Source organism: Lepidochelys kempii, chromosome 1, assembly GCF_965140285.1.
Source record: "Lepidochelys kempii isolate rLepKem1 chromosome 1, rLepKem1.hap1, whole genome shotgun sequence".
NCBI lineage: Eukaryota > Metazoa > Chordata > Testudines > Cheloniidae > Lepidochelys > Lepidochelys kempii.
The window spans coordinates 208,452,836-208,479,761 of NC_136380.1; the positions used below are offsets into that span (position 1 = coordinate 208,452,836).

At 44.5% G+C, this 26,926-nt stretch overlaps 1 protein-coding gene across 4 annotated transcripts in view; it reads right to left on the reverse strand.

Annotated features, from left to right (window-relative positions):
• The window catches only part of SPAG17 (sperm associated antigen 17), a 307,861-nt gene that overhangs the window by 211,138 nt on the left and 69,797 nt on the right, over nt 1–26,926 (reverse strand). For all 4 annotated transcript variants that reach the window (XM_073310300.1, XM_073310290.1, XM_073310281.1 and 1 more), the window contains exons 4-5: nt 5,388–5,519; nt 3,359–3,563 (exon numbers count right to left, since the gene is read on the reverse strand). In XM_073310300.1, the coding sequence (XP_073166401.1) occupies nt 3,359–3,563; nt 5,388–5,519 (337 nt within the window). The remainder of the gene's footprint in view (nt 1–3,358; nt 3,564–5,387; nt 5,520–26,926) is intronic.

Sequence of the window (26,926 nt, forward strand, 5' to 3'; positions counted from 1 at the left end):
CAAAGTGTGGCTGGTGTATTGCTGACGGGCTACTGGGGTCAGAGTTGCTGGACCAGGGCTGCAGCTATGCACAGACACCTCAGGGTGTGACTTGCATACTGGTAGACTGTTTATGAGTGGCCCAGGTTGGGAGCTACAATAGCAAAGCATTGTAAGGCACTTACAATTGCAGGGAAGACAGTGACAACCCCTCACTGGTCTGGATTGCACCCCACAATGTGACAGATGGCCTGAATGTTTTTGCAAGAACTCTGGGGGAATAAGAAGAAAGGCTTCTAAAAGTGCTAAACTGGTTGGAAGCCAATTAACCAAAGGTATCAGTTGATAAATGTCAATTCTGCAGAACAGCAGACAAATATATGGGTCACATTGTATACCAAGATGAAGTAAGTATGGATCCTGATCAAATAGTATCTGTACTCACTACATGGGCAACCCCACATTATTACAAAAAGCTTAAGCCTTTCATAGGAGTTAGAGGCTACTACTGCAGATTGTGAAAAAATACGCTATCATTGCAAAGCTACCAAATTATCTCACTAAAGGATATCAGTCCAGCAAAAGGATATCTAAGGTAAAAGTTAAAGTAAAGTACCCAAGGCCTCCTGAACAAACACACTATGACCTTTTGGAAACTGATGTGCAGCAAAAGATATGAAAAATCCCTTCAGGAAATAATTAACTACCTAACTCATGCCCTAGCCCTAGTCTTTGCTGACCAAAGCCAGCCTTTCATTCACCATACAGAAATTAGTTAGGAAGGTGAGAGAGGGAGTGCTATAAACAAGTTAAAGGCCACTGGAGATCTGTGGCCTTTGCCAGCCAAGGCCTTTCTGACAGTGAAATTCACTACCACATACACAAGTTGGAATTCTTTGCCTTTCTATGGACTGCCGCAGAGAAATTGAGAGACTATTTGTGTGGTGCTCAATTTCACATGTGGACAGACAACAATCTATACATGTTAACAAGTGCCAAGCTAGGTGCTACAGATCAGAGATGGGTGGCCACCTTTGCTACAAGTTCAGCATTCAGTACCAGAGCTCTAGAAATGTTGCTTTCTTCATGTGAAAGTTCTGGACCCTCTGCTAGTCAGTCCAGGTCTGCAACGTGATGTGGTCCAACCAGTCTGTGCTTGTGGCCCTGCTCCAGAAGTACTGGTCTACGTAGGGGAAATCAGCAGTTATATCAAGTGTCATGAGCAGCATCAGCCGGTCTGAGTCTGCCATGTTTGTTTCCTCCTTCGCCTGCTCCACCATAGCTCTGTCAGGTACCTTTGGTGCATCAGAAATGTTGAGTGGGACATTGCGGGGCTTGGCCTCCCCAACTTTTGTTGGTCTACTCAAAGGAGCCTGCGACCATAACGAGGCGACATTCAAGACCCACGAGAAAGATCCTACAGGAATCAGGACACCAAACTAAGAGGATTAGAGAGGCCATGTCCCAGACTGAACAGACTGGTAGGAAGTAGCCAAGGACAGCAAATGTAAGGTCCTTGCTGGGAGGGGTGCCCCTGTTCAGGGATTGACAAATACAGGGCCCTGGGCTAGGACCTGGTGGAGAGGGAGGGCCTGTGTCCCCCTACCTCCCACCCCTGGCCTTAAAGGCTGAGGCCCCGCAACCAAGCAGGGGGCCGGGAGCCACACACTCTAACCTCTAGGCTGTCCAGCCCTCCAGTCAGCCTGCTACATGGTCCATGAAGGTATGTTGGTATTTCACCGGCTTGTTGGCTCAGTCCAGAACTTCAACCGTAAGTTCATTATGGAAACTCTTCCACTGGCCTCATTCAAAGCCTGCTGCTGGTTCCCCTCAGCTCCCATACTGGATTCTGAGTCCACCAGGTCACGATCCCAGCTGACCAGATCATACTGCACCGCTCTCGGCCCCGTACTTAGTGCAGTACCCAGCACCCGGTCAATGTCATAAACAGATATGATGTCAGTGAGCTGCCTGAGGTGCAGTTCTGGTTCCTGGTTTTCCAGAAATTGGTCTTGAACTGCTTAATTTGCTTCCTGCACTGGTCACCAGTCCAATACATTTCCAGTGCTGCCAGGTTCTTTGCTATTTACTGGTATGCATGGTCATTCCTGGTACTCTTACTAGAATCCACTGCTTAGCTGGTCTCAACCACAGATTAACCAAAATCTGGCTGTGCTCCCCTGACCGTGAAGCAGGACTCTTTGCAAAGGACTTTTGGTCAGCGTGCATTGCAAATTAAGAGTGTTAGGTTCTCTGAAGGTGTATTTTCAGCTCAGAGGTCAGAATAAAATGGAAGGGTTAAATGCCGATTGATCAAACTGCTGTACTAGAACAAGGAAAGTTGCTTCTGTTTTCTTGGGGTATGTCTATACTACCCACTGGATCAGCAGACAGCGATCGATCCAGTAGGGGTCGATTTATCGCATATAGTCTAGACGTGATAAATCGACCCCCGAGCGCTCTCCTGTCGACTCCTGTACCACGAGAGGCAGAGGCAGGCAGAGTTGATGGGGGAGCGGCAGCAGTCAAATCACCGCAGTGAAGATACCACTGTGAGTAGGTCTAAGTATGTCAACTTCAACTATGTTATTCACGTAGCTGAAGTTGCATAACTTAGATTGATCTCCCCCGCTAGTGTAGACCAGGACTTTGAGTCAATTGGTGATTCTTGGGAGGGAAAGGACAAAGAAATCTGGCAGATTCCCAGGACCCAAATCCGGACCGGCTGTGTCTATACTGCAAAGCAATAGGGCTTTAACTTTGTGTCCCAGCTTGACTGGGGCTTGAGGTGTCCACCCTCACGGGGTCCTAGGACCCTGGATCTGAGCCCGAGAGATGAATGTATGTGCAGAAGGGAGATTCTGACTCAAGCCTGAGTCTGAGACTGGGCTTACATTGCAATGTAGACATACCCTATATGCTTTAAGCCTCGCTGTGAAGAGCTCTGTGAGAGCGTGAGACACATAACAGCTGGTCTGCTGGAGTTGGAAGATGGGAGATTAAACTTGCTCTGTAGTTACAAACCCTGGCTCCACGCTAAGTATGCCACCAGTCTAGTGGTGCAGAGCTTTGTAAATTCCTCAACATTTTTGGCTTCCTTTAGTGGATGTTTTTAGCCATGTCCACTATGGTTTAGGAATATGATTTTTCTCAGAACTGGTTAGCACATTATTAACTTGTACAGCTTTTGATATTTTATAACACAAGAAGATTGCCTCATGGATATGGTGATAAATGTAACTATTTTCTTTCTTGATTAATAATGAGTTTCAATCTTTCTAAAGGGAATACATCAGTCTTGAATCAGCAGGTAGGTTTCAAGACTTTTAAATGCTCTTTGGGTGAGTTGATCAGCAGTGTATCTGCATGCCTTACATACCCAAATATTTGTCATCTTCCTCCTCTTCTCCCCGTCGCTTTAGTGTGGTGTCCTTTTTAATAGCAGTTGCTGTTTGTACTGCTTCAGCTTTCTTTCCCTTCCCTCCTTTTCCTGCAGACTTGGCACTGGGCGGCTTTTCCTTCTTGCCAGGAGGTTTAGCTTTCCCTTTGTCTTTTTCTTTCTCCTTCTCTCGCTCTTCTGCTGCCTGGTAAAATTAACGAACTAATCTCACATATTAGTCTAAGCATGTACAGAACAAATAGTTGACTGTAGTAAAACCTTACCGTTTGAATATATTTGTTTGAATATTTTTCCCTCTGACCCTTCAGGATTTTGTTTTGGTGCAGCTGTCTTGACTCCACCCTTTTCCCCTCCTCACGCTCTTCAGTTTATTATATTCCTATTAAATAGCAGTGCCAAGATCTCATGCTAAAAGAATAGGGTATATATGAGAAAATAACTGTGATTTTTAAAAATGAGTGAAATTGGTGCTGGTGAAAGGTGGATTGACACAACACTGGAAACTAATAATCTCTGATGCTTTAAGCTTCAGACCAGGTACAATACTTGCAGCAGCAGGGCAAGCTTCCCTGTGGACCAGGAAGGAACTGTGGCTGATGAAAAAGTTCAGACTCTAAGGCTGGTTCAGTCCTTAGCTTCTCTACTGAAACTGCCAACTATGGAATCAATTGGTGCCAACTCTGTTTGTCTTTTCTTTGATGTGAACATCTATCCACTATGAACTGGGACTGAGAGCACTAAATTAATTTCACACAGGACATTAATGAATCATTAGATAATTCCCAGACAAAAACTATATTATAATATAGCTAAGGTGGACAGTATGTATCTGTAATATAAGGTAAAACAATTGCAGTTAAAATCATATGATTAGAACTAAGCAATTTAGTGTTTGTGGCCCCAGATTAGATTAAATGAATTTTTTAAAAGGTACATTCGATTTTTCATTTTTTTTTTGCCCTCTCATTGTGTCATGTTAAAGGGAGTGCAAGCAGCAAGAAAAGCTCTCCGCACTCTGTGTAATTGGTATGATTTACAATACTCAGTTGTTTTGCTGGATACCGTAGAAGAAGCATCCTTTCTGGCTGTAGATATTGTCTTCTAGTTCAGATTAGAAATCAGAGATTCTGCCTTCTTTTGCTCTCTTCCTTCTCAGTCTGGTGCTAAGCACCCTCAGATGTGCTCCTTTTAAACCATTCAGACATGTCTCCAAGCTATCTAGTGGCTTCATGGATTCCAACCAGTTTTCTATATCTCATTTCAAATTTTTTCCACTTCAGACTTTTGTAAACCCCATCTTTTTGTGCTACTGCTTTGGGTTCCTAACCCAATGAACACATAGAGTCAGATTATATAATTGTCAGTTCTAGAATGTTCACAAAACACTGCCTTATTTATTGCATCTGGGTCATTTCCTAGAATTAAGTCCCGAACACAGTAGACACTGAACTTGTCAGGTTTTGACCAAAGAGCTCTAGATGTCTTCAACACCTTCAGAGTCCTTTGCTACTATTTTTTTCCCAGTTTAATATTTCCTTACATTCTGTAGTCTCATTTGCTTATTCTTTAACCTTTTACATAAACTGCAGCACCTAGCTGTCCTGCGTTTGTATCCCATTTGTTTCTTCCGATGTCTTCACCTATAATTCCTAACTTCTTTATAATTACTAAACAGTTATTTCCTTCTCATTCCTCTTACAAGGACTTTTGTATTAACTTTGCTCCCTTTCTGTTTTTCTTTCTCCTGTCCCACCTTCTGCATCTCAGTACTCAGGAATGAATATTTAAAGGGTTAGCTATTTTAAAGACTTAATAAAAAAGAATATTCTATTTTGTTTGTTTCTAGCTTCTCCTCAGTTATAAATGCATTTATTGGATAATATTTTCTAATAGTAGGAGGGACAGAAGTTGAATTTTCTTGGGCAACACTTGACTATGTGATCTGGAGGAAATGGAATTGCCTTCATAAAGTTGGGTGGAACGACTTCCCTACAGCACACAAGAATACCTTATTTTCAGCTGCTCTTCTCTGCAGGTCCTTCTGTTTGACGCAAAGCAGCTGAAATTTCAGTAGTTTTCCAATCAGTGTTACAGGAAGCTGCTCTCCACTATCCAGAATGGCTTTGGCTGCCTCTATCACCTGCAGAGAGGTGAAGAAAGAGTTATTATTAATACAGTTTCAATATAAAATTTGGCATACACTGTGTGTGCTGACAAGTGGACTGATATTTCACATTTTAAAGTACGTGGCTCACAGTGATATGGCCATCCCAAGTCTACTTTCAAAAAATGACCCAACACCAGTGACTGCCTATCCCCACTCCTTGGCTCTCAGGTCCTTCTTGCTAATCGGCTGGAGTGCTGCTCAATGTCACACTACACACAAGCTGAGAGGAGGGCAACATTCTACATTTCATTTTAGGAGTATACAGATTTCCAGTTCATGTTGTAAAAACATTCATTGTTAGGTTTTAAATAGTGGAGTGATATTAACAGCAACTTAGAGAGTTATAAATTAAATAGCATTGAATAGATACCAAACCAACTGGGATAGCCTGGGCTACTGTTTACAAAATGGCTAGTGTCTGAGCGACTAACCCTCACTGAAAGATACAAACTGCTTGTTGGCAATTTGAGCGGGGCTATACTGGTGCAAAGACACCCTCTCTTTGTTTAATGTTGATTGGGCTGGTACTATGTAGCCTAATTGCGGTGAAATAAGGCTATTGAGTTTTCCTAAGGTGATGACAGCGGCAGGAACATACAGCTGCATTGTCCAGATGTGTGACACTGACAGGCTGTTTTATTACTATGCTTTTTACAGCCTGTTGCCACTAAATTTCATACAACTCACTAACATCTGGGCTGTTTTCCTTGGAGTCTCATAACCACTGTATTTACAGCAAAAAAAAGAAGAAGGCACAAAACACAATAAAAAGTTGTTACATGTTTCTTTTCACTTCTGTTTTCGCTCTAATAAAGTTACCCTGTGCAGAGAGCAGTGCTGAAGAGAAATCCAGCCATAATATTTTCCTACTTTTGTTTCTAAGCAAGCATCAGATTTATGTATAACCTTGGGCTGAATTAGGTGCTACTCAAATGTTCTGACATGTTTCTATTTTTCCCCCCCTTGGAGCAATTACACTTGGGTACATATGGTGTCTATTTTACTTGCTCAGTGTCAGGCAACGAAGGTGAATGCTGCATTTTGCTGAATTGTGTCTTGTCTGAGGGTGTGTCTACACTACGGAATTAGGTCCAATTTATAGCAGTCAATTTTTTAGGAAGCGATTTTATACAGTCGATTGTGTGTGTCCCCACTAAGTGCATTAAGTTGGCGGGGTGCGTCCACAGTGCCATGGCTAGCGTCGACTTTCGGAGCGGTGCACTGTGGGTAGCTATCCCACAGTCCTCGCAGTCTCCGCTGCCCATTGGAATTCTGGGTTAAGCTCCCAATGCCTGATGGGGCAAAAACATTGTCGCGGGTGGTTTTGGGTACATGTCGTCAGTCGCCCCTCCCTCCATGAAAGCAACAGCAGACAATCATTTCGTGCCTTTTTTCCGTGCGGGTGCCATACTGCTTTCAGCAGACAGTGCAGTAGGACTGCTAACTGGCATCATCGAACCACCACTTCCGCTGCAACTCTGCTCTCCTGGTGCCATGAATCCACCTCGCAGGTCCTCTATATGACCGTTGTCATCCACCGCTTCCGCTGCAACTCTGCTCTCCTGCTCTTGTCTCGCCATACCATGGCAAGCGTGCAGCCCGCTCAGCTCACCGACACCGCTGCTGTTGTGTCCTGGTGCTGCTGGCAGCAGACAGTGCAGTAGGTCTGCAAAACTGGTCATCCAACCACCGCTTCCGCTGCAACTCTGCTCTCCTGCTCTTATCTCAATAGCGAATTTCTCCATGTTGGTGGTCATGGGCTCCTGTTTCCGCTGCAACTCTGCTCTCCTGCCCTCATGAATCCACCTTGCAGGTCCTCTCGTCTTTCTCTATAAATATCTATTCTTGAGGCATCTGTCGCCAGCCACTGCTTCCACTGCAACTCTGCTCTCCTGCAGACGCCATATCATGGCAAGCATGGAGCCCGCTCAGATCACCGCGGCAGTTATGACTGTTCTAAACACCGTGCACATTATCCAGCTGTATATGCAGAACCAGAACCAGAACCTGCAAAAGCAGGCGAGTAGGCAACGGCAGCGTGGTGAGGAGAGTGATGAGGACATTGACACAGACTTCTCTCAAAGTACAGGCCCCGGCAATGTGGACATCATGGTGGTAATGGGGCAGGTTCATGCCGTGGAACGCTGATTCTGGGCCCAGGAAACAAGCATAGACTGGTGGGACTGCATAGTGTGGCAGGTCTGGGATGACTCCTAATGGCTGCGAAACTTTCGCATGCATAAGGGCACTTCCATGGAACTTTGTGACTTGCTTTCCCCTGCCCTGAAGCACCAGAATACCAAGATGAGAGCAGCCCTCACAGTTCACAAGTGAGTGGCGATAGCCCTTTGGAAGCTTGCAATGCCAGACAACTACTGGTCAGTCGGGAATCAATTTGGAGTGGGCAAATCTACTGTAGGGGCTGCTGTGATCCAAGTAGCCAACGCAATCACTGAGCTGCTGCTACCAAGGGTAGTGACTCCGGGAAATGTGCAGGTCATAGTGGATGGCTTTGCTGCAATGGGATTCCCTAACTGTGGTGAGGCCATAGACGGAACCCATATCCCTATCTTGGCACCAGAGCACCAAGGCAGTGAGTACATAAACTGAAAGGGGTACTTTTCAATGATGCTGCAAGCACTGGTGGATCACAAGGGACGTTTCACCAACATCAACGTGGGTTGACCAGGAAAGGTACATGATGCTCACATCTTCAGGAACTCTGGTCTGTCTCAACAGCTGCAGCAAGAGACTTACTTTCCAGACCAGAAGATAACCACTGGGGATGTTGAAAGGCCTATAGCTATCCTTGGGGACGCAGCCTACCCCTTAATGCCATGGCTCATGAAGCCATACACAGGCACCCTGGACAGTAGTCAGGAGCTGTTCAACGATACGCTGAGCAAGACCAGAATGGTGATAGAGTGTGCATTTGGACGTTTAAAAGCACCCTGGCGCAGTTTACTGACTCGGTTAGACCTCAGCGAAACCAATATTCCCATTGTTATTGCTGTGCTCCACAATATCTGTGAGAGTAAGGGGGAGATGTTTTTGGCAGGGTGGGAGGTTGAGGCAAATCGCCTGGCCGCTGATTACACGCAGCCAGACACCAGGGCTATTAGAAGAGCACAGCAGGGTGCTCTGTGCATCAGAGATGCTTTGAAAACCAGTTTCATGACTGGCCAGGCTACGGTGTGACAGTTCTGTTTGTTTCTCCTTGATGAAAACCTGCCCCTTTGGTTCACTCTACTTCCCTGTAAGCCAACCGACCTCCCCACTTCTATCACCGCTTGCAGAAGCAATAAAGTTATCGTTGTTTCAAATTCATGCATTCTTTATTAATTCGTCACACAAATAGGGGGATAACTGCCAAGGTAGCCCGGGAGAGGTGCGGGAGGAGGGAAGCACCGAGTGGGGTGGTGGAGGAGGGAAGGACAAGGCCACACTGCCCTTCAAAACTTATTGAATGCCAGCCTTCTGTTCCTTGGGCAGTCCTCTGGGGTGGAGTGGTTGGGTGCCTGGAGGGCCCCCTTCCCCACGTTCTTGGGCGTCTGGGTGAGGAGGCTATGGAACTTGGGGAGGAGGGCGTGTGGTTACACAGGGACTGCAGCGGCGGTCTGTGCTCCTGCTGCCTTTGCTGCAGCTCAACCATACCCGGAGCATATCAGTTTGATCCTCCAGTAGCCTCAGCATTGCATCCTATTTCCTCTCAACATGCTGCTGCCACCTCTCCACTTGCTCCCACCACCTCTCCTCTCGCGCATCCCTCCTGGCCTCGCATTCATTTTGTGCTTTCCTGGACTCTGACATTGCTTGCCTCCACGCATTTTGCTGAGCTCTTTCAGTGTGGGAGGACTGCATGAGCTCGGAGAACATTTCCTCGCGAGTGTGTTTTTTTCACCTTCTTATCTGCGCTAGCCTCTTGGATGGAAATGATAGGGGGAGTGTTGAAACATTTGCAGCTGCAGGAAAAAAAAAGGGAGAGTAGTATTTAAAAAGACACATTTTAGAGAACAATGGGTAGACTCTTTCACGGTGAACCAAGCTGTTAACATTACATAGTACATGTGCTTTCGGTACAAGGTTGCATTTTGCCTCTTCTATTGAGGGCCTGCCAGTTTGGTGTGAGAGCTCACACATGCAGGGCTGGGCAACAGAATTTGGCTTGCAGGCAGCCACGGTAAGCCACAGTCTTTTGGCTTCTTTAACCTTCATAACATGTGGGAATTGCTTCAAACAGCAGTGCCCTCATTTCCCATACCACGCACCCATTGGGTTGGCCATTTAAAATGGGTTGGCCATTTAAAAGGAGGGGCTGTGGTTTTCAAGTTAATGTGCAGCACAAACCCAACTAACCCCCACCCCCTGCCACATCCAATTCTCTGGGATGATCGCTTCACTCCTCCCCCCCACTGCTTGGCTAACAGCAGGGATGATTTCTTTTCAGCCACAGGCAAACAGCCCAGCAGGAACAGCCACCTCTGAACATCCCCTTAATAAAATTCCCTACTTCAACCAGGTGACCACAAATGATATCACTCTCCTGAGGCTAACACAGAGAGATAAAGAACGGATGTTGCTTGAATGCCAGCAAACACTGGGACCATACGCTGCCATGCTTTGTTATGCAATGATTCCAGACTATGTGCTACTGGCCTGGCGTGGTAAAGTGTCCTACCATGAAGGACTGAATAAGCCTGCCCTCCCCAGAAACCTTTTGCAAAGGCTTTAGGAGTACCTCCAGGACAGCTTCATTGAGATGTCCCTGGAGGATTTCCGCTCCATCCCCAGACACGTTAACAGACTTTTCCAGTAGCTGTACTGGCCGCAAATGCATCCCAAGTCTTCAGGGCAAATTAATCATTAAACACACTTGCTTTTAAACCATGTAGTATATTTACAAAGGTACACTCACCAGAGGTGCCTTGTCCGCCTTCAAGGTCCGGGAGCCCGCCTTGGGAAGGTTGGGAGGTTATTGGATCCAGGGTGATAAACAGTTCCTGGCTGTCGGGGAGAAGAGTTTCATCCTACTCCTCATCATCATCTTCCTCATCCCCTAAATCCTCATCCCTGTTGCGTGAGACTCCCCCTTGCAGAAGTCCATTTACAGGGGTGCGGTAGTGGTAGTGGTACCCCCTAGAATTGCATGCAGCTCATCATAGAAGCAGATGTTTGGGGCTCTGACCTGGAGCGGCCGTTTGTCTCTTTGGTAGGCTTGCCTGAGCTCCTTAATTTTCACGTGGCACTGCTGTGGGTCCCTGTTATAGCCTCTGTCCTTCATGCCCTTGGAGATTTTTTCAAATATTTTGGATTTTGCCTTTTGGAATGGAGTTCTGATAGCATGGATTCATCTCCCCGTACAGCAATCAGATCCAGTACCTCCCATTTGGTCCATGTTGGGGAGGGATAGCTCAGTGGTTTGAGCATTGGCCTCCTAAACCCAGGGTTGTGAGCTCAACCCTTGAGGGGTCCATTTAGGGATCTGGGGCAAAAACTGGGATTGGTCCTGCTTTGATTAGGGGGTTGGACTAGATGACCTCCTGAGGTCCCTTCCAACCCTGATATTCTATAAGTCTTTTGCAATTCTGGGACTCCATGGTCACCTCTGCTGATGAGCTCTAAAAGATCACCTGTGCCATGCTGGCCAAACAGGAAATGAAATTCAGAAGTCCACGGGGCTTTTCCTGTCTACCTGGCTACTGCATCTGAGTTGAGAGTGCTGTCCTGAGCAGTCGCAATGGAGCACTCTGGGATAGCTCCCGAAGGCCAATACCATCGAATTGCGTCCACACTACCCCAAATTTTACCTGGCGATGTTGATTTCCGTGCTAATCCCCTCGTCGGGGAGGAGTACAGAAATTGATTTTAACAGCCCTTTAAGTAGACAAAAATGGCTTCGTTGTGTGGACGGGTGCAGAGTTAAATTGAATGAACGCTGCCAAATTTGAACTAAACTCATAGTGTAGACCAGGGCTGAGACAGACAACACCATTGACCTTGGGCTTTCATGGTTTCTTGTTCAGTTTCATAGGAATTTCCCCTGCCAAGTGAAAGAGGGGAGAAAGAAAATTCTGCCTCTAACTATGAATTGACTCGATGTAACTGAAGCTTAAATGGACCAAACTACTGTTTCATGCCATAGGAGGAGGAACAAGGTAGAGCCTTGCAAACTGACCTGAACCCTAGGGGACACTGCTGAGGTTGAGGTCAAGTCAGGTCTGAAAACAGCCAACCCTCTCGGGCTTGGGTTGGGTCATCTCCAATCACTTCCTCCAGCCCATGGAGTTGGCATGGCAATGGCTACATGCCCTACTCCTGCCAGCCACCACCACTTCATTGTGCTGCATGTACTGTGGAGTGTGCCAAAAAGTCAGTGCTTTCCCCTCGGCACCACACGCAGCAGGGTGAGGTGGTGTCGTCCAGCAGGAGCAGAGTACACAGCCACCACTGTGCTGCCCCCAAAAGCAGAAAGTGGCTGGAGATGGGTTGCAGATGGGGGACAAGCAGGAAGCCCGCCCCAGACCAAACCCAAAGATGAGGCAGTGGTACTGACGCAGGTTTGGTGTGAAGTGTTGGGTTTAGGCCAAGTGGGTTCTGAAAACCATTTGAAGCTCTCAGGCCAGGTTCAGGTCCAGGTTGGGCTTTAAAATTAGGCCCAAGCAGACCTGTAGAACATAGTCCAGTTTTTCTGGAACTCAGAAGAGGGATATAACACCACAGAAACACTTGCTTACATAACAAACAAAAACCCAACACCAGTAAATCTGGCATTTTGCTTACTGCATGAATACAAAAATATGTGACAGCTATCATCAATTTTGCTTTGCACTGCATAATATACTTTTGCCAGAGTACCTCCTGACCACTGTCTCAGTTAGGGCCCAATCCGACTCTGATTAAAATCATTGGAAAGGTTTCTGCTGACTTCTGAGATAGATTAGGACCTCAGTAAGTAACAGATTAGAGAAGGATTTAGAGAACTGCAGGTGCGACCGGTACCCTAAAATCTATTGATCAATTGTAATGAATTATATTCAGCTGGAGCTAGCCCAAGCAGGGAATGTCAGTTCAGAGAGAGAATTTGGCAGAAGCAGTGTACTCATCACCTTGACTGAGGGAGAGAGATCCTTGTGTTTCTCTTCACTGACCCCTCTGATAAATGCAGAAGTGGTGTTAACAGTCTTCAGGAGACACATCCCGACTGCCTAACTAGAAGGCTAGGGCATGCAAAGCAGAGTCCTTGAAACGCTGCAGAGGGGAAATGGGGAAATCCTGGAAAGCTTCCCAAAAACTTCATACAGTAACTAGGCCTAGTGACAGTTGCTGATTTATTGTTCAAATAGATGTGCGGAAATTCTCTAAAAAGGGTTATATTTTTGGAGTTTACTCTACCCACCCTACACACACACATACACACATCATATATCATTTGAATGTTTATTTTATGTACGTTTAGATGAGATATGATGTGGAGTTGTCAAGCAGTGCCATAAGCCTATAGGAGAGGTGAATCAATGATGCCCAAAATGAGAAAGTATCATTTTTTTGCACAGTACCTGAAAACTGCAACATGACTATGACTACAGTTTTTACTGTTTAAGTTAATTTCAACACCTTAATGTGGTGTTTATTGATCAAAGCTACCAAACAAAAATGTATTAGAAGATTTTTATTGGTTTTGCATGGACAAGCTGTTCCCCCCCCCCCACAGAAATTATGAAACTGTTTAGCATGTGTCAAATATGGCGAATATCAACTTTTGCAACATAGTAGTGTGAAATGTATGGAATTGAAAGTATTACAGAGAAGCTGCACAGGGGCCCTGGCCCTGGCCCTGGCTTAATCTTTTCCTTAGTAAACTAAATTTAACTTCTAGTACTTCTCTCCTACACCATTGGTACCAAAATGTACCATGACCACAGACTCTTGCCCAGGACTCATAAGAAGTTTGTCTGGATGTACACACCACCTTTGAACCAAGCAGACAAGTCATTGTATGGTTCTCGCTGTCACCATTTCCTAGGGTGACCAGATGCTAAATACAGAATATCGGGACCGCCTCAGGGGGAGCGCCTTTTCAATTGTTACATTCCCCCGGCATGTTTGGCGGTGGGAAATAAATCTTGCTGGTGAAGAAAGAAGTACCCGCAGCTGAAATGCCGCCAAAGCCGGTCAGCGACTGAAGTGCCCGCCACTGAAGTGCTGCCGAAGACCCGGACGTGCCAGGTGAGTGTAACAATTGAAAAAGCACTCCCCCTGCCTGTCACCACTGCCTAAGGGGAAAAAAAAAAGATGCGCCCGAAACAAAATATCGGGACAAATGGCATCCCGACCATACTTCGGTTGGGACACGAGACAAACTGCTCAATATCGGGACGTCTGGTCACCCTACCATTTCCAGAAGTAGCTATTTCTAATGATCAAATTCCATATCATGGCAGCATGTCTGCATCTCACAACTATGATCTCTCAGTATGTGAGGAATGCTCAGCCTCCTCTACCTTTCATGGAAGGTGGGTCCCATACAAGGAAGTTTGTCCCTCCATATCATTCCTTTGAGAAAATCTGCCCTTAAATATCAATTCAGTGCATAGCCTAGTACAGAGCATTTCAAAGAACTGCTGAACAGGGAGCCACCTAAAGAGGAAGCAAACATCCAGGAGGCAGAAGAAGATCTTGATATCAACATAGACACCCCAACTATGGAAGAGATCATTCAAGCCATCAAATCCTTAAAAAATGGGAAAGCTCCTGGCAAGCATATCTTGAATGCAGAATTGTTCAAGGTAAATCCTAAATTAGCAGCATCTATCCTGCCCCTCTATTTACATCAGTCTGGGAAAGAGAAAAAGTGCCAGATGATGTAAATTGCGTTACAGGACCAATTGCGTTATAGTGAAGATACCAAAGAAAGGAACTCTCAGTGGTTGTAATAACTGGCATGGTATCACACTTTTATCTGTGCCAATCAAAGTATTGTGTAAGACCATAGTCCAGCGTATATCAGAGGCAGTTGATGGCATTCTCAGAAAAGAGCAAGCTGGTTTTTGGAAAGGATGTGGATGCACAGACCACAGACCAGATTGTCACTCTGCGAAACATAATAGAACAGTGCTTAGAATGGCAACGGCAACTCTACATAAATTTCACAGACTTTGAGAAGGCTTTTGATAGCATTCACAGGACAAGCCTATGGCACATTCTGCGGGCATATGGAATTCCTTTCCGTATAATCAACATCATCAAAAGCTTCTATTTCAATTTTATGTGCAATGCTGATCACAGTGAGCTCAGTTTTGATGTCAAAACAGGAATACGTCAGGGATGTGTCATGTCTGCAATCTTCTTCAACATTGCCATCGACTGGGTAATGTGGCGTACAACAGAAGACATGCCAAGAGGCAATAAATGGACACTTTTCTCATCCCTTGAAGACCTGGACTTCACAGATGATGTCGCTCTCTTATCACTTACCCAACACCATATACAAGAAAAAACAACTCGACTCAATATATTAAGCCAGCAAATTGGACTGAAAATTAACCGCAATAAGACAGATATTATGACCTTTAATATTGCCTCACCATCATCAGAACGGATAGAGGATTATGTTCTCACCAATGTAGAAACATTTACATACTTGGGCAGCACCATCAGCCAGGACAGTGGAACAAGCCAGGACAACTGGAACAAAATCAATAAAGCCAGGAACACCTTCAGGAGCTTAAATACAGTCTGGAAATCATCAAAATATGACACCAAAACCAAACTTAAGATTTATCAGAGCTGCATACTTTCAACACTACTTTATAGTGCAGAATGCTGGGGAATGAGAGAGTGTGACATGTCCAAACTGTCTTCATTCCATACAACCTGCCTCAGAAAAATCCTCAATATCTTTTTGCCCAGAACAATCTCAAACCAAGATCTATTGACACAATTCAGCCAAGAGGATCTGAGCACCATCATTGCCAGGAGGCGTTGGAGATGGATCAGTCATGTGCTTCGGATGGAAACTGATTCCATCACCAGAGCAGCAATAAGATGGACACCTGAAGGCAAGTGAAAACGAGTCTGCCAGAAAACAACATGGCGAAGAGCTGTGGAAGCCGACCTGAAAAACCTGTGGCACAGCTGGGAGAACCACTGAAAGACTTGCCAGAAACAGACAGGAGTGGAGGAGCTTCATCACTGCGCTAAACTCCAGAGGCGTAATAGGAACATGATGATGATGATGACATAGCCTAGGAATTCTTTTGGAATCCTAGGTGTTTGTGGACATTCAAGAGGCTCTGGTTGCCAAAAACAGCTTTTTCTGTCTGCAGCTGGCAAAAAGACCTTGTCCCTTATTGATGGACAATGAACATGGCCACACAGATCCACACCTTTGTGATTTGCAGGCTGTGCTACTGTACTTGGGAATGAACACACTGATTTTAAAAAGGTAAACACAGCAGCCTGCTTTCTAAGCAATACTGGCTACTGGGAGCCACTGGTTTCCTATAGAACACTGGGTTAATTTCAAGAAAGCAGAATTAGCTTTGGACCAAGCTACTTAAAAGAACATCTGTGGCCCAAAGGTCATGACCTTCAGTTACACTTAAAATGGAATTATGAAATTTTCAACATTGAAGATCAAATTCACGAGAGTTGGGACATACAGCTTTCTTGGAAACTGGCTTAAGACTTTGGAATTCCCTTTCAGAGATGGTGATGAATGACCAGAGACCTCACTGCCTTCACTGAAAAGGGTCTTGAGCACAAAATATCTAAATCAGGAGTGCCAATCCCTTAAAACTACATAATTCAATACAGAAACTGAATATCTGGCTATCAGATGGTCTCCACTACTACCTCTGTTAGTACCTGTTAATACAGTGGTGATAAAGCATGACCCTCTGTGCTGGCTACATGCTATGAATGCTTCTGAACCTTGATTTACATGATGGTATCTTGCACTGCAGCAGTAGGCTTTCTGAGGACACTTTTGTGTGGGAAAGCAGCTCCTGAAGGCAAACTTCTTCTCCCCAGACTTCACGAGTGAAAGACACTGACCTACTGTCCTTCACTGTGCAGAGATGTGTGACACAATGTACAGGTATTTTGGTGCCACCTAAAAGCAATCCCCAAATCCTATCACACTCTGACTCAATGGTGTTCCTCTGAAGAGACTCCTCTGAGCCATACAACAGACTGGGTTTGGGGTATAATACAATACAATACATCAAAATAAAACATTTCAGTTGACCTGACTTTTTTTTTCAATTTTCTTTTCTGGGAATTTCAAAATACTCATTGGTTTCTAACTGGAATTAAACCAAATTTCAAATTCTCAAAATCTTCAGGAAAATGGAATTTTGCTCTCCACAAATTTAGTCCCAAAGATCTAAGACTAAAACTATCAGGCAATACTAGCTAAAACTAACTTAACTAAGGTTTCAGAGTAGCAGCCGTGTTAGTCTGTATTCGCAAAAAGAAAAGGAGTACTTGTGGCACCTTAGAGACTAACCAATTGATTATACTCAAACTTAACTAACTAATCACTGACAATAAGAGGGCATATATACAAAGGAGTGAGGGAAGCACTTCTGATAACTAGTCTAAGATCACTCTGACAACTGTCACTGGTAGTAAGAAGAAAGTCAGGGGGATCAGGATGAATGCATCCTCTTATACTAGCACGCAGTGGTGTGAGGTGACAGAGAGAGCTTGCGCTGCCCTGACAGGTACCGCTGAGGGAAAAAGTTCTCCGATAACTGTGCACGAGGCAAGCACACACCTACAGTGATATGGACATGTGCAAGAACTCAAAGAAGAATGCTTCCATTTAGCCAGGTAAATACTCCTAGCTGAAGACTTTCTATTATTTAGAATAGCAGCCGTGTTAGTCTGTATCCGCAAAAAGAAAGGGAGGACTTGTGGCACCTTAGAGACTAATAAGTTTATTTGAGCATAAGCTTTCGTGAGCTACAGCTCACTTCATCAGATGCATTCAGTGGAAAATACAGTGGGGAGATTTATATACACAGAGAACATGAAACAATGGGTGTTACCATACACACTGTAACGAGAGTGATCAGGTAAGGTGAGCTATTACCAGCAGGAGAGCAGGGGGGAAAAAACCTTTTGTAGTGATAATCAAGGTGGGCCATTTCCAGTAGTTGACAAGAACGTCTGAGGAACAGCGGGGGGAGGAATAAACATGGGGAAATAGTTTTACTTTGTGTAATGACCCACCCACTCCCAGTCTTTATTCAAGCCTAAGTTAATTGTATCCAGTTTGCAAATTAATTCCAATTCAGCAGTCTCTCGTTGGAGTCTGTTTTTGAAGTTTTTTTGTTGAAGAATTGTCACTTTTAGGTCTGTAATCGAGTCACCAAAGAGATTGAAGTGTTCTCCAACTGGTTTTTGAATGTTATAATTCTTGACGCCTGATTTGTGTCCATTTATTCTTTTACGTAGAGACTGTCCAGTTTGGCCAATGTACATGGCAGAGGGGCATTGCTGGCACATGATGGCATATATCACATTGGTAGATGTGCAGGTGAATGAGCCTCTGATAGTGTGGCTGATGTGATTAGGCCCTATGATGGTGTCCCCTGAATAGATATGTGGACACAATTGGCAACGGGCATTGCTGCAAGGATAGGTTCCTGGGTTAGTGGTTCTGTTGTGTGGTGTGTGGTTGCTGGTGAGTATTTGCTTCAGGTTGGGGGGCTGTCTGAAAGCAAGGACTGGCCTGTCTCCCAAGATCTGTGAGAGTGATGGGTCGTTCTTCAGGATAGGTTGTAGATCCTTGATGATGCATTGGAGAGATTTTAGTTGGGGGCTGAAGGTGATGGCTAGTGGCGTTCTGTTATTTTCTTTGTTGGGCCTGTCCTGTAGTAGGTAACTTCTGGGTACTCTTCTGGCTTTGTCAATCTATTTCTTCACTTCAACAGGTGGGTATTGTAGTTGTAAGAATGCTTGATAGAGATCTTGTAGGTGTTTGTCTCTGTCTGAGGGGTGGAGCAAATGCGGTTGTATTGTAGAGCTTGTTTGTAGACAATGGATCGTGTGGTGTGGTCTGGATGAAAGCTGAAGGCATGTAGGTAGGCATAGCGGTCAGTAGGTTTCCGGTATAGGGTGGTGTTTATGTGACCATTGCTTATTAGCACCGTAGTGTCCAGGAAGTGGATCTCTTGTGTGGACTGGTCCAGGCTGAGGTTGATGATGGGATAGAAATTGTTGAAATCATGGTGGAATTCCTCAAAGGCTTCTTTTCCATGGGTCCAGATGATGAAGATGTCATAAATGTAGTGCAAGTAGAGTAGGGGCATAAGGGGACGAGAGCTGAGGAAGCGTTGTTCTAAGTCAGCCATAAAAATGTTGGCATACTGTGGGGCCATGCGGGTACCCATAGCAGCGGCGCTGATTTGAAGGTATACATTGTCTCCAAACGTGAAATAGTCAGAGAACACTTCAATCTCCTTGGTGACTCGATTAAAGACCTAAAAGTGACAATTCTTCAACAAAAAAACTTCAAAAACAGACTCCAACGAGAGACTGCTGAATTGGAATTAATTTGCAAACTGGATACAATTAACTTAGGCTTGAATAAAGACTGGGAGTGATGGGTCATTACAAGAAGTAAAACTATTTCCCCATGTTTATTCCTCCCCCCACTGTTCCTCAGACATTCTTGTCAACTGCTGGAAATGGCCCACCTTGATTATCACTACAAAAGGTTTTTTCCCCCCTGCTCTCCTGCTGGTAATAGCTCACCTTACCTGATCACTCTCGTTACAGTGTGTATGGTAACACCCATTGTCTCATGTTCTCTGTGTATATAAATCTCCCCACTGTATTTTCCACTGAATGCATCTGATGAAGTGAGCTGTAGCTCACGAAAGCTTATGCTCAAATAAATTTGTTAGTCTCTAAGGTGCCACAAGTCCTCCTATTATTTAGAAGTATTTCTTGTATGGCCTTTGAGCAAGCCTCTTCCAGTGGTGTTAGCCATGAAGCATCCATGCTGTCAAGAGGAAGGCCTGCAGATTGGGGTGGAGGAAATGCCTATGTCCTGGGAAACCACAGCTGGATCCAGTGGGAGAGACAGTTGATATCTTACTGACAAAGCTAGTAGGGTCAAGAACCAGTGTTGCTGAGGCCTTGCTGATGCTATAAACATGAGGTGAGCATGGTCTTGTTTGGTCTTAGACAAGACTCTGGGCAATAATGGAATCAGAAGGAATGCATACAGTAGGGTGTTCTTCCAGGGCAGCAGGAATGCATTCATCGACAAACCTTGGCTGTGACTCTCAAGAAACAGAACTGATGGCGCTTTCTGTTGGCACCTGTTTCAAACAGGTCCACTTGGGAACTCTCCAGAGATGGAAAAGGGATCTGGCCACATTTGGATGAAGTGACCACTCGTGGTGATCACTGAAAGACCTGCTCAACTGATCTGCCAGTATATTCTGTACTCTTGGAAGATAGTAGCTCTCAGATGAATGGAGCTGGCTATGCAGAACTCCCAAAGGAGAATCACCTCCTGGCACAATCGAGTAAATTGCACCCCCGTCTTCTCACATAAAACATAGTTGCTATATTGTCTGTTAACAGTAGCAGATTTTCCCCCTCAATATGTGGAAGGAAGGCCGGATGAGTTAGACGGACAGCTCACAATTCCCTGAAACTTATGAGCTTTCAAATCTTGGGAGGCCCAAAGACCCTGAGTCTTCAGTGACCCCATGTATACTCCCCAACCCAGGAGGACATATCAGTGACTAAAGTGAGTGCTGGTTGTGGGAGAGCAAAGGGGACCCATATACAATCTTTCAAAGGGTCTGTCCATCAGTCTAGAGAGGACAAGGCTAGCACTGGTACTCGACCCACCATGTCTAGATGATGATGGCTCGGGAAATACAACAAAGCTAACTATCCTTGTCACTTTTTGAGGTGCAATGTGGAGTATTGCTCTACATGGGTACATGCCACCATGTGCCTGTGGAGCCTGAAGCAACTGCATACTGTGGTAACAGGATGTGCTTTTAGTTCCAGAACTAAGCCTCACAGTGTTTTGAACCTTGATTGTGGTAGAAAAGCTTTGACCTCCACGGAGTCAAGGACCGCTCTGATAAATTCTGTTCTTTGTACCAGTTTCAGAACTGATTTGTCCACATTCACTAGAAGCCCCAAAGCATCAAAGGTGGATTGGATAATGGCTGTGCTGGTCAGTACCTGAGACTTGGACTGGCTTCTCACCAGCCAGTCATCCAGGTAAGGGAACACATGGACCCCTGACTTTTGAAGGAACGCTGCTACCACCAATGTGGACTTCATGAAAATGCAAGGAGCTGTCAACAGACTACATGCAAGCACTGTAAATTGGTAGAGGATTCCATTTACCATGAACTTGAGAAACTTCCAGTGGGGTTTTGGTGGATTGCCAATTGGAAGTGAATGTCTTAAGTGAAGGGCAGCATACCATCCTGGTCCAGGAAAAGAATAATGGAAGCTAGGGAATACAGAATTTAATTTTTTTCAAGAATTTGTTTAATTCTCTTATATCTAAGATAGGCCTGAGACTGCCTTTTGCTTTAGAATAAGAAAGAAGTGGGAATAAAAGTCCTTCCCCCCCGAGGAACAGAGGAACTTGGAGGAGAGATTGCACCTCCTGCTCAAGGAGAGTCTTGTGAGAGTGGTCCCTGAAAAGGGACAGGGAAGGCGGACAGGAAGGGAAATAGAAAAACTGAAGGGTGTATCCCAGATCCACTGATTTCAGGTGATGTGGGATCAAGCACTTGGGAGTGGGGTAAATGATTGGTAAACAAACAGGAACAGGAGGGTGGCACTCTGGGAACTGGAACTCTGTCCCTGAACAACCTATCGAAAAGCTTGTTTGGATGAAGCTGCTGGATGAGAGAAACCTGGAGCTGTAGAAGAGGAGGATGGTGATTGTTGCCTCCTGTAATTTCTGCCCCTTTTTCTCGACAGGTCTTGGAATATCCCAGATATCTGTGGGTCAGTTGTGGCTAGAACTGCTTCCTTTTCATTATCTGCATATAGATTCTAAGTGACTTCAGCATTGCCCTAAAATCCTTAAGGCTATAGAGCCTATCATCTGTCTTGTCCAAAAAATGGGAGGTCTTGGATGGTTTGCTGGACCTCTGAAGGGAGGCTGGGCGTCTGCTGCCATGAACCCTGTTTCATAGTTATGGCAGATGCCATGGCTCAAGTTGCTGAGTCATCTGCATCCAAGCTGTTCTGGATGAAGGGCTGTTCTGGCCACTAGCTTGCCTTCCTCTACCATCACAGTGAATTCCTTTCTGCTATTGTCTGGTAACCTGCCCTGGAACTTAAATATGTTATCCCACCAGGTAAAGTCATACAGACCAAGGAGTGCCTGTTGATTTGCAATCCTAAATTGCAGACCCTTTGTAGAATAAAGTTTTCAATCAAAAAGATACAGCTTCTTTGAGTCCTTTCCTTTTGGTGTCGATGCCTGGTATCTCTGCCTCTCCTGCTCATTAGCTGCAGCAACTACTGAGGAATCCAGTGGGAGATGTATGTACAGGTGCTCATTTAGCTATGGCAGGGATGGAAGATGGAGTCTTCCACAACACCTTGACTGGCCTCATAACATCTCATTGATCGGGAGAGCCACCCTGTTGTGTCCTGCTGAATCCAAAATATCCACCAGCTTGTGGGATTTCTCACAGACTTTCTCTGCATGGATATCCAGGTCTGTGGCTACCCTTTTCAGAAAGTCCTGGTGAGCTGTATAATCATCTGGTGGGGGAGAACCACACACTGCTTCAACCACTGCATCTGGTGATGAGGAAGAAGAAGCATGTGGATATTAAAACAGGGTTTACTCTACTTCCTCTCCTAAAAGAATCACCAGGGAGGCTTTCACCTGCCAGTCTCAGTCCCAGAGCCAATGACAGAAAGATGTTGTCTCTGGTGCTGATGGGTACCCAAGAAGAGAGACTGAAGTGGATGAGGGAATGACATGGCAGCTGGGGGGAAACCCCACAGGGCCCAGAAAGGCCAATGACATGGTCCTGGGACCTATCCCTGACCAGGCCATTGCCTCTTGTCTGGTGGTCACTGCTGAAGCTGCTGTAGGAACCATGGGACATAAGCCTCTGACTGAGGATGTATCTCCTGTCTAGGCTGGTACACATAGAACCCAAGTGCTGAGTCTGAAGAAGCTGAAGAATCTCAGTCTTCCAATAATGGGGAAGCAGAACTCATTGGTATCGGAAAGAGAAAGCCAGAACCCAGACATGGTAGTACCAGAGAAATTGTAGCTGGCTTCCCTCTCAATGGTACTGTCTTCCAAGGTAAGGAAAGTGTAGGTGGCATCAGCACCTCACACTTCAGAAGAGCTGGAGTAGGGTTCCTAGGTACTGGTACTGAATTCAGTCCTTCACGCACTGCTGGGGAAATGAGTACCAAGAAGTTAAGTAGCTCTCTAGCAGTTGCCTTTGTCTCTGGTGTACTGGTAATGCCTTTTGGCTCTGAGGTACCAGGAGATAGCCTGAAGCAGCAGGAGTGGGCACTTCAGTGGTTGGTCTTGACGGACTTGCCACAGGCTCCGGAGTCAACAACCACTTCTTAGCTAAACAGTATTTTGGGCAATGAGTACTTTCAGCATTCCTCTCAGAATTCTTGCCTCTACAAGGCTTAGGTACCATGGGTCTTGTCCTGTGAGGGAGGTAATGAGTCCCTGGAGATCTTTTGTGCCTCTGACTTTGCACTGGTGACAACAATCAAGAACTCATCCCAGATAATTACAGGGGAACACTTCAAACCGATGGTGAGGTACTGGTGCCTGTTCTGAAATGGACAGTTTCGAGGGAGGACAGAGCACTGCCTCCATAAGAGTACACTTAGGCTGAGCCATTCTGTCCTTTTTAGAGTAAGACTTAAATCTCTTACAAAGGTCACATTTCTCATTCACATGGGAGTCCACCAAGTATTTAAGGCAGCTTGGGTGTGTGTTGCTCACTGCCATTGGTTTGCTGCATGAGTGGCATAATTTAAACCCCAAAGATTGAGGCATGGCTCATGAGACTGGTACCATTACTGAAAATAAAACTGGTCATCATAAAACCCTCTGAAACTTATATCTAACTAATCACTATCTTAACTATAATCTATCTAGCTAACTATGAAACTACTCTAAGTAAAAACAGGTATACGTACAAGGAATGAGGGATGAACTTGCAGTAGCAAGGCTGTAATCTCTCCAAAAACTGTCACAGGCGGTAAGAAGGAACTGAGGCGGACTCGAGGGTGGCTCTGCCCTTAATACCTTCACACAGTGGAACGCAGCAGCAGAGAGTGCTCAAGGAACCAAGGGGTACCACTGAGGGAAAAAATCTCCAACAACCATGCGCTGGGTGTACACACCTATAGTGGAATGGACATGTGCAATCACTCAAAGAAGAACACATACTAATCTCACAGTCCGATAGCTAGAGCTGGGCAAATAATATGTAACAAATAATTTATTTGATAAATTTTACCTCTTGTTTTGTTCATTAATAGTCTCTGAACTGATCATGATATAATCTAATTTATTCATTTGTAAAAAATTATTTCCCTAATATTTTCTGCATTTGTAATTCATCTGCAAACTGTTAATATTTGAAATTCAAGTCGGTTTGATCGGACACATAGGCCACATAATATTATTTCTGTTCCCAGATTGGATGGGCATCATTCTTGGAATAAGGCTTCTAATGTGAGTACTCATGAACACAAATTTGAAATTTGCCTTCTACCAATATTCTGCAATTAAAATTGGCTGAAAATTCATTTGTTAGACTGTTTGAGGAGATCGGTTATAAGGGGCATGAACACAGCTGAAGAGAATTAGTTGAATAGTTGTAATTAATATTTGCAGAAATGTTTCTGCAATATCCACCTTGCTCTTGTATAAGCCTCTGTCTTCCCTACAATTCCCATTTCCCCGCTTGATCCCCAGCTGTGATGTTATGTCTAATTCAAGACCTGATTCTGCAAACATATTCACATGCTTAACTTTAAGCATATGACTAGCCACATCGAAGTCAACATGACTCGTCATGTGCTTAAAGCTAAGGATATATTTAAAGTTTTTAGATTCTAGGTCTAAGACTGTAAAATCCCTGGAGTCAAGAACCTATCATTTTTGGTTTTGTCTATAAGGTGTTATGCAAGCTTATGGCCCTAAAAATACAAATAAATAAATTAAAAGAATTAAAAAAAACCTGGACACAGAAGAAAAATTTATTGGGGTTTCAAAGAAATACAAAGGCTGATTGCTAAGATACAATCCTACACAATTTAAAATATGATAAATTCTTTTTTAGGGTAGAACACTATGCACATCCAATGCAAATCTGTCAAAAAGCACGTACATTACATTCCTTTATTTGCATTTCTCCTTGGAGTGAGAAAACATGTGTTTCCCCTCTAAAGCTTGTAAAACATATGTCTACCCTCCAAAACCAATAAAACACTTTCTTCTGCTGACATGAATATACAAGATCTATGGGCATAAAAGACTATTAATGTGGTTTTTGTTTTCCTTGCCAAATTTGAGGTGAATCAGAAAGGCATGATAAAGATAAGGGAGTGAAAAAGATAAGTAGTTTTTCACTTTTTAAAAAGTCTTTTAATTTTTTTGGAATGTATCTCAAAAGTATCATGGCCTAGAAACTTCACATTTATTTTATCCATCTTTCCAAAATGGCAGTTAGGTTATCTAAGTATTTTTAGAAAGTCTGTTACTCTTAATTCATCATTTCGTGAGCAGCATAAAAATTGTCTATGGTCCACAGTTTTGTGTTCTTCATAATCACCCTGCACTGTTGAACTTGTAACTTACTGAGAACTCAAACTGAATTTAAGAAGTTGTGTAAGTTATTAATTCAATTTGCCATGTTAAAGGACTGCTTGTGGAGCTTATTAACTTGCAAGGTCTCCTGTGGAACTTGGCATACCAATTAAAGACTACTGTCAACATGAAACCTAGACAGTTTTTAAAAAATGAATTAAAAGCAGTTTTGGTTACTACACCTGCTCCTGGGTCCCCCACCAACTTTTGTGGTTTTACAAGTTATAGCTTCCTATTTTTTGAACGTTTTTCTCTCCCCTGTTGTTCTGCAAAAAAACCCAAAACCCCCACAAAAACAAGCCAGGAATCTGACTATAAAATGCATAAAGAAATCAAAGAAACAAGGTAGATGAGGTAATATCTCTTATTGGATCAACTTCTGTTGGTGAGGCCTTGTCTACCCTACAGAGTTTTGTCAACAAAAGGCAGCTTTTGTCGACAAAACAGTGAATGCGTATACACTGCGATGCGACTTTTGTCGGCAAAACTGCCCTGTTTCACCGACAAAAAAACAAAACAAAACAAAACCACCCCGACGAGAGACATAAGGCTTTCTGCACAAAATTTTTGTTGACAATGTGCCAGTGTAGAAGCCATGCTTGATTTTATCGTTCTACTTGGTCTCCAGGAGGTGTTGCACAATGTCCAATCTGACCGCTCTGGTCAGCAGTTTGAACTCCACTGCTCTGCAATCAGGTAAATAACAATGCACCCCTCCCGCTTAGAAGCCCTGGGAATTTTTGAAATTCCATTTCCTGTTGGCTTGGCGTGGAAAGGTCTCATCGCATCTTCCCAGTTGACTAAAGGGGTTATTGCAGAAAACGCTCTCCCACTTATAGATTCACAGATTCATAGATATTAAGGTCAGAAGGGACCATTATGATCATCTAGTCTGACCTCCTGCACAATGCAGGCCACAGAATCTCACCCACCAACTCCTGAAATAAACCTCTCACCTATGTCTGAGCTATTGAAGTCCTCAAATCATGGTTTAAAGACTTCAAGGTGCAGAGAATCCTCCAGCAACTGGCCCGTGCCCAATGCTACAGAGGAAGGCGAAAAAAACCCAGGGCCTCTTCCAAGCTGCCCTGGAAGAAAATTCCTTCCTGACCCCAAATATGGCGATCAGCTGAACCCTGAGCATATGGGCAAGATTCGCCAGCCAGATACCCAGGAAAGAATTCTCCGTGGTAACTCAGATCCCACCCCATCTAACATTCCATCACAGGCCATTGGGCCTATTTACCATGAATAGTTAAAAATCAATTAATTGCCAAAAATCATGTTATCCCATCATACTTGGACCACGGTGGAGCTGCTGGATCTGATCAGTATATGGGGAGAGGATACTGTGCAGTCCCAGCTGCGCTTGAGCTGAAGGAATTTTGATACCTATGGGCAGTTCTGTCAAGGCTTGTGCGAAAAGAGCTATGATTGGGACATGCTGCAGTGCAAAGCGAAGATAAAGGAGCTGAGGCAGGCGTACCATAAGGCGCGGAAGGCATGG